Here is a 16,038-nt window from a genome sequence, read left to right as displayed (position 1 = left end):
GACAGGACTATCGTCGATATTCACCGAGTTTCCGTGCAACGGTGACCAAGACACGGCGTCAAATGAATGTTTCCGTTGTTTATTAGCATATTCCAATCAAACAAAATACGGTCCAATGCATTTTTCGAAAGAGCCTTACCTGGACAAGAAATTCGAACGCGTTATTCGTCTTACATTGAGCACTTTTCATTAACAAAAGCGAGCGAACCGCACACCCGCGACAGAACCGAGGCAGCTTATCCCTCCATTTTTTCTTTATCTTCTAGCTCCGGAAATCGCCACCAGTCAGGAAATGACGTCATCTTTAGCTCCTTTGACTCTACGTGCACCGTCTCCGGACTCGGTGCTTCGGAGCTTGAATCCGAAGCCCCGGAGTTACGTACACCGGAAGTGACTTTTGGCCGTCCAGTGGAAGGAGTCAGTGACTCCTTGACTCCGGGGCCGCTACTGAACGCGCCCAATGGGGGCGTTCTGTAGCAGCTGCCTCAGCTCCGAACAGGAAGTAACTCGAGTCGGAGTACCCAAAACGCTCACTAAACGAAAAAAGAAGTCCTGTTTTTCAGTTGTCTTTCGGCAGTTTCCACTTCCTCCCCTGACGCAGACGGTCTCCGAAAAAAGCGGAAGCGGACGACTCCAAGCACGATCGTTTCTTTTTGTTTGACGTTGCCGGTATTGAAGAAGTATCGACAAGGGCGTTAGAGAAAAAGCGAGGGAGTGTAGACATCAGCGCCACTCTTCGAAGCGATCCAAAGTGATCGAGCCCTTTGCAGGGCGGTGAAGAGACTGCTATTGTTATACAAACTGACAAAAACGTCAACACACGCGAAATATGGAGATCAATTAATCTGCAGAACGTAAGGGCACAAGTGAGCTGGTGTATATTAAATATTTTAGTGAAAAACCCGAGACTGAGGTAAAACAGACGACGACAAGCAAGAGAAGGAGAACGTCTCAAACACAGCTCAAGCTGTGCTCGGTGAATCTATACTTAAAATTGAAAGAATAAAACCCGGAGGACAAGCACAGGACAACCACTTTCTTTCATTTAGCAACGACGCTTATTTTGGAAGGAAAATTGCAACCTGAACGAGATGCCAACTAAGATGGGGTGATTAGGGGGGAGAAAAACTGGGGGATGTAAAGAAGGAGGAAGAAACCACGAGGCACGTGCAACACTACAGTGATGGTGTAGTTTTTAAGGGGAGCTGCGATATTTTTCAAGTTCAGGCCCGGTGAATTCTATTTCCCGCCTTAATATGGTTACTGAGGCCGATGAAACATTGTCTTCTGTGTTCTGGAAGACGAAGAATCCGATGACCTCACGTCTGTAGCAAATGCGGTGTCCCCCCTTTGTCCTGGTTCCCGCGAAGACAGGCGCGCATCCAACGGATTCGTTGGCGCGAACCGCGATCGGATGAATGGGGTTTTCTGTTCTTGAAGTGGCTTCATTTTTGTGCTCACGTAAGCAGTCATTTATACATCGGCCGGTTTGTCCTATGCACTCAGCTCCGCATTTCAGGGGAATGGAGAAAACCTTTTTCTGTGCGGCGAGCCCGGAAAAGCGTAGCATCCTTTTTTTTTTCTCCACAAACTACACTCTAAGAAAAAAAGGAGGAGAAAGGTAGCAACAGCGACTGTTCCTCCTTCTTGCGGACAAGTTGCCCAGAGAAGGGAGGAACGGCAGTTCAGATCATAGGAGGAGGACGAGTTCCTCCTTGTTCAGTTGGCGCAGGGGTAAAACATCGCGCTACTGACCAAGTGGTCAAAGGTTAGATCCCCAGAGGAGCGCGTTTTTTTTTTTTTCGTAACGTTTTTCATTTTTTTTATTTATTTACCAAAACACACATAAACAAACCCAGACCGATGAAAGGAAAATTAAAGTCCTTATTATTCACCGAGACGTTTTTCTCCTTCTCCAGGCAGACGGGAGAAAGCTTTCGCCCTCCCGACTCATCTTCTTTCGGTTTCGTTTTTCAAGCACGTCGCGCACGCTGTTTAATAAATTAATGTTGAGTTGATTGAGCTCCAGTGGCAGCGAAGGCCGCCTGCAATTCCGTCTTCTAGTCCAAACGTGCAGAACATTTCGGTTGCATTGACGTTTTGACAACTAATTTTATCAAACCAGCTAACGAAGCCGCTAGAAACAGCGAAGTTCCGGAGCAGTGCCAGCAGCGCCACGTACACTGGGAAGATGGCCGTCTCCGGATTGCGGGACTCGCGCTCACGCGGCATGGAACTACAGCAGCGAAACCACGCGGAACTGTGTCGACGTTTTCAACGTTATGGAAATCGCAGGAACTGCGTCCAAGACAGGCAGGTTTTGCTGCCGGCTTCCTGGGTGCCTTCCATGCTGAGTTCGGTTCTGTTTTCCGATGCCGAGTGCAACCGGCGTTCAATGTGGTTCTGTATTTGTGCGTGCCAGCAACATCGTCAACGTGGTTCTGTATTTCTGCGTGTCAGCGACATCGTGATGGCAGTGTTGTGGGTTGTAAACAGAAGACTGGAATTATCGCCGACGTGACCGTGTGTTCGCGTATCAGTGGTGTAACAACAAGATGAGATCGTAAACTGTCGGGCATTGATGCCGCTGGTTGGGCCGTGATCGGAGGGGGCGGGGTGTCGCAGGATGACATTCCGCTTTACATTAAAGAGTTTAAAACCACTTAAGGGATTAGGTGCAGTCGATCGACGTGTGGATGGTCATGTTGGAACGCTGGTCTGAACGGTAAGTTCCTATCGTACAGTGGCCAATGTGACTGTCGGTCCCCGAGAGCGATTTCGCTCTGGGGAAAAGACTAAACAGTACGAAAGTATGACGGAAAGTACGTATATTTACAATGGAAGTTTAGCATAAAAAAAAAACAGGTAAAATCGAGAAAAAAAAAACCCTATCCTTTATTTTACTGTTTAAATATATTACGGTTCCTGTAGAAACTGCCCTCCAAGTGGCGCGCTGGGATGAGCGCTAGAAGTTTTCGAACAGTTGCCGCAAGTCGCGGCTTTGCATTCAAGTTGATCGAAAAGCGATTTCTCTGCCCGTGAAGCATCACTTCCAGCTGAGTGAATATCCGCTCTACAAAGATTAATTCAAGACGGTAATTGCAGCCGTGCGCGAACAGCACAAATAGAAAAACAAACACTACAATATGAATACTGGCTACGAAGTGCCGTGCGGGAAAACAAACTCATGGCTTGGAACCACATTGGAGCGGCTCGATTTATTGGCTTTCAAATAATTACGGCATGATCGAGCGTTTTCTTTTTAATAAGAGATTCATCCCCTGAGCCATTAAAAATAGTCTCAGATGTATGACATTGCTGCAAAAAAATTAACATGTTCGGAATATTTTTTATTGCTTAGGGAGTCACCGAAAAATTCCGTACGTTCAAAACGACCAGTATAAAAGACGGAAACGCAGGGCTCGGGAGTAGTGATCGGGGTAGTGTGCTGTTGTATTGGTGTTTGTATGTGCAATGCCTGTGTATGACCTCAATATATGTTCGCCTAATGCTTGTAGTGTGCATAATGTGTCTACATGTGTTAGAGATTCCCGAAGAAAAGGAAACGCAATTGTGGCGTAAGAAAATAAAAATATTTTTTTGTAACATGAATTGGGCGGTACCTAGCGCCCCTAGCCTAGCTACTTGCGATTACTTTGCTTGACCCTGCCAACTGGTGGCAAGCGATTTAACATCCTTTTACGCTACGCGGCTACGCCATAATTTCGTGTTACCGTGCTGAGGTAAGCCAAAAGGTTGTTTCGGATTTGCTTTTTTTTTTTTTTTTTTTGGTTTTGCGGGCGAATGATTTTCACTCCTCCGTGATGTGCGGTTGACGCAACGGTTGAAGAAGGAATTGTGGCTCGAGGAATAGCAAAGGTAAGACATAAAGTGCGCGAACTGGGTGCCGGTTGTCTCCGTTGATCATCGCAGTGCTGACGATGAGAAGACTGAGTGACTGCATGCTTTCGAAACGCAAGTTTCTTTACCTGCAGGGGTAAAGAAACTTCGGAAATACAGTTCGCGGAAAGCTCGTGTTACGTTTTTATTTGCTGCTCCTCTCGCTTCGTGCAATAGACTTAGTGTTCTCGTTAAGCCTTATCGAGCTCGATTTGCTCGATTCGTGGCCGCCATAATGAGATGCAGTTGACGGAGGAACTTTTGCTCCCCTGCTTAAGGGACGAAAGTTTCTCCCTTTCTGTAGGAACATATGTGTCAAGAGCGTTCCTCCCTTAGGGAGGACTATACTGACCCTTTTTTTCTAAGAGTGTAGCTTGGCTTCTTCTTTTCAGATCTGATCTCGGAACACGGAAAAAACAAAATACTCAAAATGTAAAAAAAAAATGGAGAAAGTAATTTGTAATCCCAAAAGAATGGAATAATAGCACACCAGTAAGCGTCCACCCTGTCGTGTCCAAAGCAGGCTTTCCGTCCACACCCTTGCGTGAGCTGCTCTTTACACCGCACAGTGGTTGTATATGGTCTCAATGTAAGCTTCAACATTGTGAAATGTGTGTTCGTTCGGCTAAAAGGAACACCGGTCCAACCAATGTGTATTTATAATTTCCGTGTCCATAGAAAGTGTGAAGGTCACTTCTTTACACTTTACACATATAGTTGAGTTATCTAGCCAATGATATTTATCTAGACAATGATATTTATAAAAAAAGTATATTAAAATGAGGAATAAAGCATTAATCGAAATTTCGCAAAATATGAAATAACTGCAGTGTATATAGGCTATTGTCTCAACAAAGGCTACACAAAGTCTCAAAACTACCATTGATAGAAAGTGTATCAAAAGTGGGTTAAAGAAATGAATCTAATCTCAATACATTATGTAACTGCAGTGTATATAGGATTTCCCCTCAACAATGGCCATACAAAGTCTGAAGACTACCATTGATAAAAAGTATATAAAAAGCGGGCGATAAAAATGAATTCAATTTTGATACACTGTAACAACTGCAGTGTACATACTTTCACCTCAACAAAGTCTATACATAGACTGAGAAATACCACTGATAAAAACTATATACAAGGCGGGCGATAATAATGAATCCAATTTCGATAACAAATTTAACCACTGCACTGAATAAACCAGTGTCCGAAAAAGGTGTGTACACAATGCATACAAATACGTTGTTACATATAGTGCGTAGGAAAGAAAGTCGTAAGGATAGTTAATAAGTGGCAAAAATTTCAATAGACTGGGCAATTGTTTTTTTATTTTTTTTGTAAAGGTTGCCAATGTGAATTTACTGGAGGAGGCAACTTTCCTGTCATAGCGTGAAGCAATAGATCTAATCCGGTGGGAAGCATTATGAATGTATGGTACGCTGTCTATCCTTCGACTGAACGGTGCTTTTGTAGTTACTTTGGGGTTAATAAGCTGGTGAAAAATGGACACAAGGGGCTCCACCGGATATCCCGAACTCTGGAGTGGCCGAGTTTCGCCCTTCATGCTATCTGTTGCCTAATGCTGACATTATTTCGTTTTAGCTGATGTGATTATAATCTTGATAAGACCTATTTTGACTGACTTTGAATGAACACTGTCAAAAGGGAGCACTGGCTTTTATGAACACTTCCAAAACGCCCTGCAAACACCTTCGTTGTTTTTTTTTTTTTTGTTTTTTGTTTTTTTTTCAATCGCAGGTCTAGAAACTGTAGTCCTATCGAGGATGGATCTTCCTTTTTGAATTTTAGTTTGCCTCCTGCGCTTCCGAATCGAGGTCACAATCTCCTCGATTTTATTGGCTAGGGGGTGAATAATCAAGCATTCAGCTGAACCTACCGTAAATGAAAGATTCGGTAACAGCTCCAGTCAACCAGTATCTGCAAGTATTCATCGCCGCCAATACGCATAAACAGGACGTCCATCTCCGCGCAATAGCACATGAGAGAGGATGCTGGCAGAAGCACTTCGCCAAGTTCCTCCAGAAGCATCTCTCCAGCGTCCATCCCTCACAGCCTTTTTACATAAAATTTACGAAATTCATTTCATACTCAATATGAAAAATACAAATTTATGTTTAAATACAAATATGAAAAGAAAAAAAAAACACAAAAGACCAAGACAACGAATGCTAATCCTATGCTATACCTATTTAGCTCACGTATTTTTCAGTGCTGCATGGGGGATCGGTGGCCGAGTGGGCTAGCGCACACCAGGTCGGAGCACGTGGAGCGAAAGCTCACGCTGCAGAACCCAGGGACCCTGAGTTCGATTCCCACCCCTGCCCGTTTCGATCTGGATGAGCGTCGTACCGGCGTGCGGTCGTGTATCACTCCTGCGTGGTGCACGTTAAAAACCCCAGGCTAACGGTTGTGCAGCACTGGCTAAATTGCTCATTTACAGCTGAGACACCAGACGCCCACTGAGGCAGATAAACTTCCGGCTGTATAAACATACGTACAAGAACAATTTGTGCTGCATGGAACCATATTATACTCCATTCCTGCATGAGCTGACAGTGCGTCCAATCTACAGGGACGAGAGCGAAATTTTGAGACGATGCGCTCACGACTGAAAGGTCCGCGTCGAAAGGGAGCTTTCGTACATTGGTTCCTCATCTCCAAATCTCGTATAGTTGAGGTAGACGCTGCTCCTGAGCATGCGCATCGCTAGCTTTGTCTGCGGAATTCCAGGGATCATTTCCGGACGCTCTAGCTATAGCGGCAGGTTGTAGCTTTCGGTGCTTTTCCAGCTTACAGGTGATTGGAGTGCACCTACGTTCTTTCCTACAAATATATATATATATATATATATATATATATATATATATATATATATATATTATTTTTACGAGGACTACCATACTGCGGGCGTAAGAGAAATGAAAAGTTGTGTTGCGGAACATTCTTGAAAACGTCAAAATGATTTCTATTGTTTCCTCTATAATGTGTACGGGAAAAGTAACGTGCAATTAATTTGTAACTTAGTAGTAAAGTAATTCATTAATTTTCAGCGAAAGTACTCTGCAACTAATTAAAACTTGTTGTTGGCCTAGTTGGTTCATGATGCAGTATACAGGTTTTTTGCGCGACACAGGGGACAATTACAAGCGAGTAGACACGGACAAGCGCAAACTTTCAACTACTTTATTCGTGCGCAATCGACCACGAACATCAAGAAAGAGCATGCGCAGCACGCTACACAGACGAAAAAAAAAAAACCGAAAATAGATAGTAAAGTCATCCACCAAGACACAATCCACGATAGTCATTATCGAACCAGCAACCCGGATAAAAACTGCACTTCACTTTCAAACAAAGAAACCGAGGTATCGCTGACACAGTCCTGGTTCTTCTTTATATAAAAAGCTTCCATCAATTCTCTGGCTGTGCTGTCTTTGCTTCTACCCAAGATCCTAATCTCCCGAAATCGCGCATCACACCCACAGTCGGCACAGTGAGCAGGCAAGTGTGCATTGCCTTTATTCCTGATCGACAATTCATGTTCCCGTGCGCGGTCATTAACGCAGCGACCAGTTTGACCAATATATGCTTTCCCACACGAGAGCGGAATCTCGTATATACCACCGCTGTGGCACAATCCACAAACGGTCGGGCGTGCTTTTTGTTGCAGCCACTTGTCTTCACAAAGGCCCGAGGCCCGAGGAAATCCTCGGGCCTTTGGCCGAGGATTTCCTCGGGAAGAGAAAAGACAAGTGGCTGCAACAAAAAGCACGCCCGACCGTTTGTGGATTGTGCCACCGCGGTGGTATACGAGATTCCGCTCTCGTGTGGGAAAGCATATATTGGTCAAACTGGTCGCTGCGTTAATGACCGCGCACGGGAACATGAATTGTCGATCAGGAATAAAGGCAATGCACACTTGCCTGCTCACTGTGCCGACTGTGGGTGTGATGCGCGATTTCGGGAGATTAGGATCTTGGGTAGAAGCAAAGACAGCACAGCCAGAGAATTGATGGAAGCTTTTTATATAAAGAAGAACCAGGACTGTGTCAGCGATACCTCGGTTTCTTTGTTTGAAAGTGAAGTGCAGTTTTTATCCGGGTTGCTGGTTCGATAATGACTATCGTGGATTGTGTCTTGGTGGATGACTTTACTATCTATTTTCGGTTTGTTTTTTTTTCGTCTGTGTAGCGTGCTGCGCATGCTCTTTCTTGATGTTCGTGGTCGATTGCGCACGAATAAAGTAGTTGAAAGTTTGCGCTTGTCCGTGTCTACTCGCTTGTAATTGTCCCCTGTGTCGCGCAAAAAACCTCTATACTACTTTGCAACTGTAATCCATTAAGTTTGATGCTCGGTAATTTGTAGTTGTAATTAATTTTATTTTTGGAGTAACGGGCACAAGCCTGGTGTTTATTAGCGTGTCCAAAACAGACGAAATACGCTCCAAGGCATTTTCGGATAAGAGCCCAAGCTAATTCGACGGCGTTATTCGTCTCACCCTGAGCACTTTTCATTACCAAAAGCGAGCAAACAGCAGGCCCACGCTGCAGCCGACGCAGCCTCTCCCGCTCCTCCTCCCCCCCCCCCCCCCTTTTTTTTTTTTACTTTTTATTTTGTCGCCGAACTTCGTCAGCGATTCGGAAATAGGCTATTAGCCCCGAGAAGTTCGCGTGGCGCCCCCTTACGGCGAACCGGGGTGACGACACGGCGAGGAGATGATTTTTTCCCCGACTCTCCCCGCTCGGACTGTGGAGGCTGTGACGACGCTAGCTGTCGGCGCGCTCGTTTCTATTTTATTTTTTTGGCGTGTTTTTTGTAGGCAGTGTTAATTGTTATATGTGCCTTTATTGAGGTATGGCCTGTAGCTACAGGTGAAACTTCAACCAACGTTTTAAGCATGGTTGACAGGGCAGGCAACGCATGAATCGCAGCTGGTATATGAAAATAAAGAAATATGGCCACAATTGCAGGAGCATCACTATAGATTTACATCTCGCACAATAAATGCTGCCGAACGTCTGAATGAATTGACAAGTTATGTATACTATTTTCTTTTTTTTTTGTATCTGCTTTTAAACAAGATCGCCGAAGCAGAAAAGCTGCATGCTCCTCGAGCAACATGCTAAACACAGTCTGGACCATGGGTAGAGAATCGCAAGTAAGACAGCCCAAGTGCAGGAGCAAAGTAAAAAAACAAGGAACATTTATTATATACATTGCTCGCATTTAACCTTTGCTGGATTCGGATAATTTTTCAAAGGACTACACGGGTGGTATTTGTGGACTTGCTTATATCAACCCTCAAGAAATGTACAAGAAACGTAAGCGAAGATGTCTAGCTCGTTATTAGTCCCTTAAACCCTAAAATTGAGACTTTACTTAAATCGAATTGTCCTGAAGCTAAAATACCAGAAGCTTTTCTCACGCAGACTGTTGCCCTTCACAGGTTCCACATTTTCTGCTACTTGTGCTGCATCTACCGCTGGACAGACGTTCGAATGCTTGCTTTTACTCCTGTTTTCCGTTGTTGTCAGAGAGTCCAGCTGTAGGGAGTTTGGAGGCTGAGGAAGCTTTTGGGGACCTGCAGCAGTCTCTTTTAATTGGAAATGGCAATTCAGACTAAACGGTGTATTTTTTTAATACACAAGGAAAAAAGTATAACATTCCATATTACGGCACCATTGCCGTCCATATTTTGGGCAGTTCAATACATATCATACAGGCAACTGGGGGCGATTCGGCCGTTTTTGCTGCTACCATGAAAACCTAATTTTCAGTAATGTTGCATATTTAAGAAATATGGCTGCATACGTGTATAAACTATATAATTAATTCACGAAGAAGCTACATTTATGTAAAACAACCCTGTTCCACGAGCACTTTCGAGATCATGAGACGCAGGGCCTTTCAAACATCTGCGAACCAGCGCATGCAGAGTGGAAGCGCAGAGTCGGGGTCGCGAGCTAATTTGCCGACCACTAAAAAGGCCCATGATATAAATGCCACTTCAAATGACTTGAAAGCGGGATGTAATATCGTCCTAAATCATGAACATGAAAGGAACAGAATTGCAGCGTCTGAAACACTTGCGCCACCGCTTCACCGACCCTTCGCAAGATTGCCTTGTGTCGTGTGGACGGACGGGGAGGTTCATCGGCGGAATTACCTCCTCCGATAGCTTTCGGGATTTGTTACCCAATTTTAAAGGTAAAAAGGGCAAGCAGGCTTATAAAATGTACGGAAGCACGTCAATATCAGCCTAACTCAACGTCTTGTACACCGGGTACACGAAGTCCAGCTCCTCGAAGAGCTTCCGGGACACAACGCCAAACCGGGAGCCGGTGCTGGGAGGCGAGCCGATGCGAGGTAGCGGAGCGGAGTCCTCCGCCTGACGTCACGGTACACTTCACCCAATCAGGGCGTGGCGACGGCAGCGACGCTTGTGTTCGCTCTCGGGGCTGATACCGCGTTCCTTTCACCCCCCCCCCCCCTCCCCTTCACCCTTCCCCCCCCCCCCCCTCCCCGCAAACCGTCTCCGGACTTGATGCACAAAAGCGCGAGTCCTTTAGTTGCACCGCGGAAGCCGCCTTTTCCCGTCTAGACTCTATAGGGAAGGAGCGTTAACACCAAATTGACTTCTGAAGCCGCTACAGAACGCGCCCAATGGCGCGCCACTTTATTCACGCGCACTCCCCTAAAAGCTGCGGCGTGGGTCGACTCGCTCTATACTACTATCCCTATCCCCACACGCACACACACTTCTCTCCTCTCTCCCTAACCCCCCGAGAGTCAAGGACATCAGGGCCTCGTGCGCATACACGATTGACTCCCTCCCCCCCCCCCCCCTTTTTTTTAAACTTTATTTATTTGTTTTTTATTCACAACACGTATTATTACTGCGGTGGCTTTATTCGAAAGCGCCAACGCCGGGGACCGAACAGACTGGCTCTCCGAAGACAACGAACTCCTTGCGCGTCACGACAGCAGCGATTTCGGCATCATTTTGTTTTTATTGCTCGAGAGGACGAACTACGAAAGCATTTCGTTATTTCCTGATAGAGGAACGAGTAACGCTATTTTGTTACTTTTATTTCGGTAACCGGCGCTCTTAGACGCACCGGCGTGCCCACACACGCACACTCACGAGCATGAACACGCATTATCACGCACGCAGACAGACACACGCACGCCCCCACGGGGCTAACGCGCACCCACACACTTACGCACACACCCAGCTGTTAGCGCGGCTGTTAGCGGCTCTTTCGCTCGAAAGGACCGCTAACAGCTCTCACTGTAGAACAGCAGGATCTGGGCCAAAGCGAACAAATCACGTACACTGATAGCCGCTCTTCCGCGCGCTTAAAAAAAAAAAAAAATCAATTTTTGACCGCTCGCTGCCGCGTAAACAAAGGCCGCACGGGTGCGCCGCTCCTCCTAAGCCGCGAGAGCCGCTGAGGGCGTTCAAAGCGTGCCGCGTCTCTACCGCCGAGTCCGAGCCCACCGCACGAGCGGGCGCAGAAAGTGAACAAACGACCGAGCGGCATACGGGCAGAAAAAGATTGGCAGCGACCTTCATTTTCCAGGTTCTATTGAAAGAAATTGGCGCACTCAGAAAAAAGGGTGTATTCTTACACCCTTTGTCAAATATAATACACCCCAAAACTTCAGTTCAACGTACAACGCACCGACGTCAAACCGACGGCACTAACTTTAACAGGAGGCTTGATAGCCGAGTGGTACAACTAATGAAAACAGCTGATGTACGTGCTACTGATTATGAAACAAATCATCGGGGTTTTCTTGGCCTTACTGCGAAACCTTAGTGTTTTCTTTCTGTGGTCTTCGATACGTACTGCAGCTGTTTAACAAGTTATATCGCACCGTTATCAGGCCCGTCGTAACATTTGGAACGGTCTGCTCGACTATTGTGCCCTGTATGTCGAAGTTTTGGGGTGCATTACATGGCATAAAAAATGTAAGACGATATCCTTTTCCTTTTTTTAGTGTGTGAGGGAATAGGTGTTTTACGTAACGTATATTTTCCCGCTAAATTTAGCGGGTAACTGAATTGGTGTAAGGTCACGTGACGTCAATTTCCCGCTGGCTTTAGCGGGGAAGCTAGATTGATGTTTGGGACACAAGACTGAATTTTCCCGCTAAAATCAGCGGCGGAATTGAGTTGACGTATGGGTCACGTGCCGTCAATTTCCCCAACGTACATAGGTCACGTGACGTCCTTTGACGTCACGTGACGCCGCTTTCCCGCACAATTTAGTGCAAAATGCACAGACGGACAAAATTTTGGGATTGTGGGGTAGCACGAAACACCATTTCGTGCTTTAAACCGAACCAAAGAAGCGAACGCCGAGCATAGTTATCCTCCTGGCCAGACAACCCTAGACACTTCCATCCTCTCGTCCCACGGCACACAACCCGTGGACGGGGTTCCTAATTTTCATGCAAAACATGTCTTCAACCAATCAACAGTTCGACAAAACGCAGGCTTGCAAGAGCCTGCCATGCGGTGGCCATCATCAGGATCCCTGCAAAGCCTCCGACATGAAGTCATTGGCAAGAAAAATACCTCCCTTTAAAGGCCGACGTACCAACCTCGGTTTTCTGCAGGGAAGATAGTCCTGTTAGCGTTCCCCTCTCCTAAGCTGCAAGGGGAGCCAAGTTGTGGCATGGTAAAACGTGGACAGGATATAGGAAAGAAGGAGGCGGGTGTAAGGAAGCTGTGGCGGCCCCCTTTTTTCTTTGCGGGCAGGCGCTTGCGGTCACGCCACCGCCGTGGCCGCCGGGGGAGGGCGTCGGGGTCTTTCTTTGCCCTAAAACCGTTTTGTTTACGGGGTTTTGGTTAGGGTCGCAGGCCCGCCCGTGTTAGCGTCTTGGGGGACAGTAGGTTGTTCCCCCTGCGGGGGTCTGTTGCTTTCGGTGCCGGGGGGTGTCTGTGTTTTTGTGTCGTAGGCGTCCGCCGCATGTCGGCCTCGCCGGGCCGGGTCGGGTTCCACCTTGAGGGACCCGCTGACGGCGCCGTCCTGGCGGCAACCCAAAGCACTGGGGAAACTGCGAGACGTTCGGAACCGGCGCCGGTCTGTCTGCGACCGCTTGCGTGGGCGACTCTACGGAGCTGTCAGCCAAGGGCCGTTGCGAACTTGATGAATGACTGTGACGACCCCCGGCTGATCATTGGGCAACGGACCCCACGTGCCTTTCACGGGTTTTAAAACTATTGGTTGACCAATGCCCGAGAGAGAGGAGGTGAGGGTCCTCAAAGGCCGTTGCCCGAGCGGGAGGAGCGGATTTTGACGGAACTTCGGGAGTTGTTTGAGGCATCCTGCCCCAAAATGTCAATCCCCTACTTTGTACATAGCCACTGTACATAGTTTGTAACTGTAAATAAACAGTTGAAACTCTAACTCGCCGAGCTTTCATCGCCTGCGGAGTACCTCATCGACCGCCGGGCCATGCTCAACCATCGCAGGCCCAACTCCAAACTATCAGCGAACAGTTTCTGCGGGCAAGAGTGGAAAGCGCGAAGTATACATCGGCCTTCGAGCTAAAACAGAAAAAAAGGAATAAAGAAGCAAAACAAGCGGCATCCACATCGCTACGGAGCCATGGCGCGCCCTTGAGTCTGGCTGCCATTGCTTCACCTCGGCTTTGAACAGCAAAATATCAAAACCAAACTGAACGACGGCGAGCAGCAGAGTGAGGTGAACCAGCCTGATATTTAAAACTCGGTGATATCCGTGATATTTGTGAGTTCGTGATATTTTGTGATATCTTGTGAGCCGGTGATATTTCGGGATGTTCGTGGGTAGGTGATATTTCGTTTTATTTGTGAGTCGATGATATTTCGTGATATTTTGTGAGTCGGTCACTTTTCGTTATATTTGAAGTCGGTGATATTTTGTGATATTTGTGAGTCGGTAATATTCATTAAATTTGTGAGTCGGTTATATTTCATGATAATGCTGAGTCAGTGATATTTTGCGGAATTTCTGCTTTTAACTTCGGTGATATCGATGAATAAGGTCATGATGAAGGTCGTAGGTGATATGAGGGGTTGTTAATCTTTTTTTTTTATCTTTAAGCTCTATGATTTCAGTGGCGGTGACTTTTGAATGATGGGCTCTGTGATATGACTGGAGGTTACTTTTTGGTCTTGAAAAACTTCGTGATACGAGTGTGAATGAATTCCGAAAGTAGCTTAGTGAAAGTGATGTGATATTGAATACTCGGATCCAAAATGCCGACCTATTACCCTGGTTGTCAGTGAAAATGGTTGCAGCTGGACGTACCTTAAGGCTGGGCCCCAAGGCGTACTTTGTGCGGAGGAACTTCTGCAGGTGGTTGACGGTGAAGGCTGCGGGACAGTTCAGGAACCGACGCGGCCCCTGCCGGTCATCATTGCCCTGGTGGAAAGATGCGCGCTCAGTAACACCTCGCAGATAACAACGCCCCAGTGCTAAACTGCCACCGTCACCTAAACGCGTAGGGCCACTGATGTACCCCTCCCAAATTAAGACGAAACCAAGCGGCGAAGGCTCGAACTACGGTTGGCGTCCCGACTGGGATTTAAGCTACACTCTAAAAAAATTCCGAGCCTCTACTTTCCCGCACAACACTCAGAGAGCCAATCACCGCAACTTTAGGCAGCTCAGCGAATAACGATGCCTAAACTTATGTTTAGACTAAGAAACGCACTCCGAGTTGTGACATTAAGCAATGCAAAACGTCACGCTTGCATTGCTTAATGTCACAACTCAGACTGCGTTTTTTGGTCTAAACATAGGTTTCGACATCGTGATTCGCTGAGCTGCCTCCGTAAGTTGCGGTGATTGGCCCTCCAAGTGTTGCGCGCGAAAGTAGACGCACGGGCTTTTTTAACCGTGTACCTCTTCTGTCTTCTCCGCGACTCATCTGGGTCTCGGAAGAACCAAAAGAGGTTGCCAAACTCCCTTTCAAGACGCCACACATTGTTCGATTCGAGCTTTCGCCGTTGTGTAAGGAGCGCCTGTAGATAACTATTCCCGAAAAATGTAAACTTGTCCCGATCATTCTGATAAACCCGGGACGCGCATAATGTGTACTGCGAGCGTTATGCATGCGTTATGAATAGTTATGCGAGGTTACGGGGAGCTTTGGGTTGTCTCGGATGCCTTACGCATGCAACAATTATGTGTTCCCCGAGCTCATAAAAAAAGTTTTTTTTTTGGAAGACAAATTTGAAGTTATTGCGAAGGGAGGTTTATCGCACACGCTAAGCAATCTATGCGGCTATGGTTGACAGTCTGGACTCCGCGCTTATTGCCCCCCTAGTGAGTGACGTCGAAAATCCAACACCTCGGCCGCTTGGAAGAGTTGGTCCGGCGACAACAGAGGCAGCGAAGCCGCACACCGCCGCGGTTAACCGTAACCGCCTCGCGGCAGGAGGCGACCACCGGCGCCCCACGCGACTTCAACAATCGCCGACGGGGAGAGCCGGAAGGGGTCGAAGATTTGTACCGCACCGCGCCGCCGCACCGCGAGGCTCGGTTTCCCCTCGGCCTTTCCTGGTCGGTCGGGTCGACCCCGTGACAAAGCAATCACGCCGGCCCGTGCTCTCTTTGCCTCCCCAGGCTGTCCTCTTTATCGTGCCGGGCACGGCCTCCCGGGTTGTGTACTTTACTTTCATTTTTTTTTTACTGCCCTCAGAATGGAGCGTCAAGCTGGTGTAAAGCGTCTTCGTGGACAAGCGGCAGTATAGGAGCATTTATGGAGAGAGTGCTTCATTAAAAGGGCCTTCCCCACTTAATGTGTCTCCAAGCGCTTTTTGGGGTGCGTGGTTTTCGTGTATTGCAATTGGTCGACTGAATCGCTATCACAATGACGTCACTCGCTTTAAGTGCCTGATCGGCCGGCCAATTTCACCTAAAATAATGCGAGCCCGTGAACAGCCTCATCTGGCTTCGCGTAACGCGATCGGGCTATAGACCTTTCCGGAAAAGGGCCGCTGGCCGGTTTCATTTTCAGTGTTCGTGCGTATCGCGCGTCATTTGTTCGCATTCCGAAGCGACGCACACGCGCGTGCTGAGCTGTGGAGGTCGCACGCTGAGCTGTGGATTTGTAAAC

At 47.2% G+C, this 16,038-nt stretch overlaps 1 protein-coding gene across 1 annotated transcript in view; it reads right to left on the bottom strand.

The window, feature by feature from the left end:
• LOC115315503 (polycomb group protein Psc-like) overlaps positions 1–16,038 on the bottom strand; it is a 38,631-nt gene that overhangs the window by 10,549 nt on the left and 12,044 nt on the right. The window contains exon 7 of the mRNA XM_029974642.4: positions 14,226–14,339. Coding sequence (XP_029830502.2) covers positions 14,226–14,339 — 114 coding nt within the window. The remainder of the gene's footprint in view (positions 1–14,225; positions 14,340–16,038) is intronic.

The sequence above is a fragment of the Ixodes scapularis genome, unplaced genomic scaffold, assembly GCF_016920785.2.
Source record: "Ixodes scapularis isolate PalLabHiFi unplaced genomic scaffold, ASM1692078v2 PGA_scaffold44__24_contigs__length_19508400, whole genome shotgun sequence".
Classification (NCBI taxonomy): domain Eukaryota; kingdom Metazoa; phylum Arthropoda; class Arachnida; order Ixodida; family Ixodidae; genus Ixodes; species Ixodes scapularis.
Note: the sequence above shows the minus strand (reverse complement) of the source record. Positions and strands in the feature narration are given on the sequence as shown.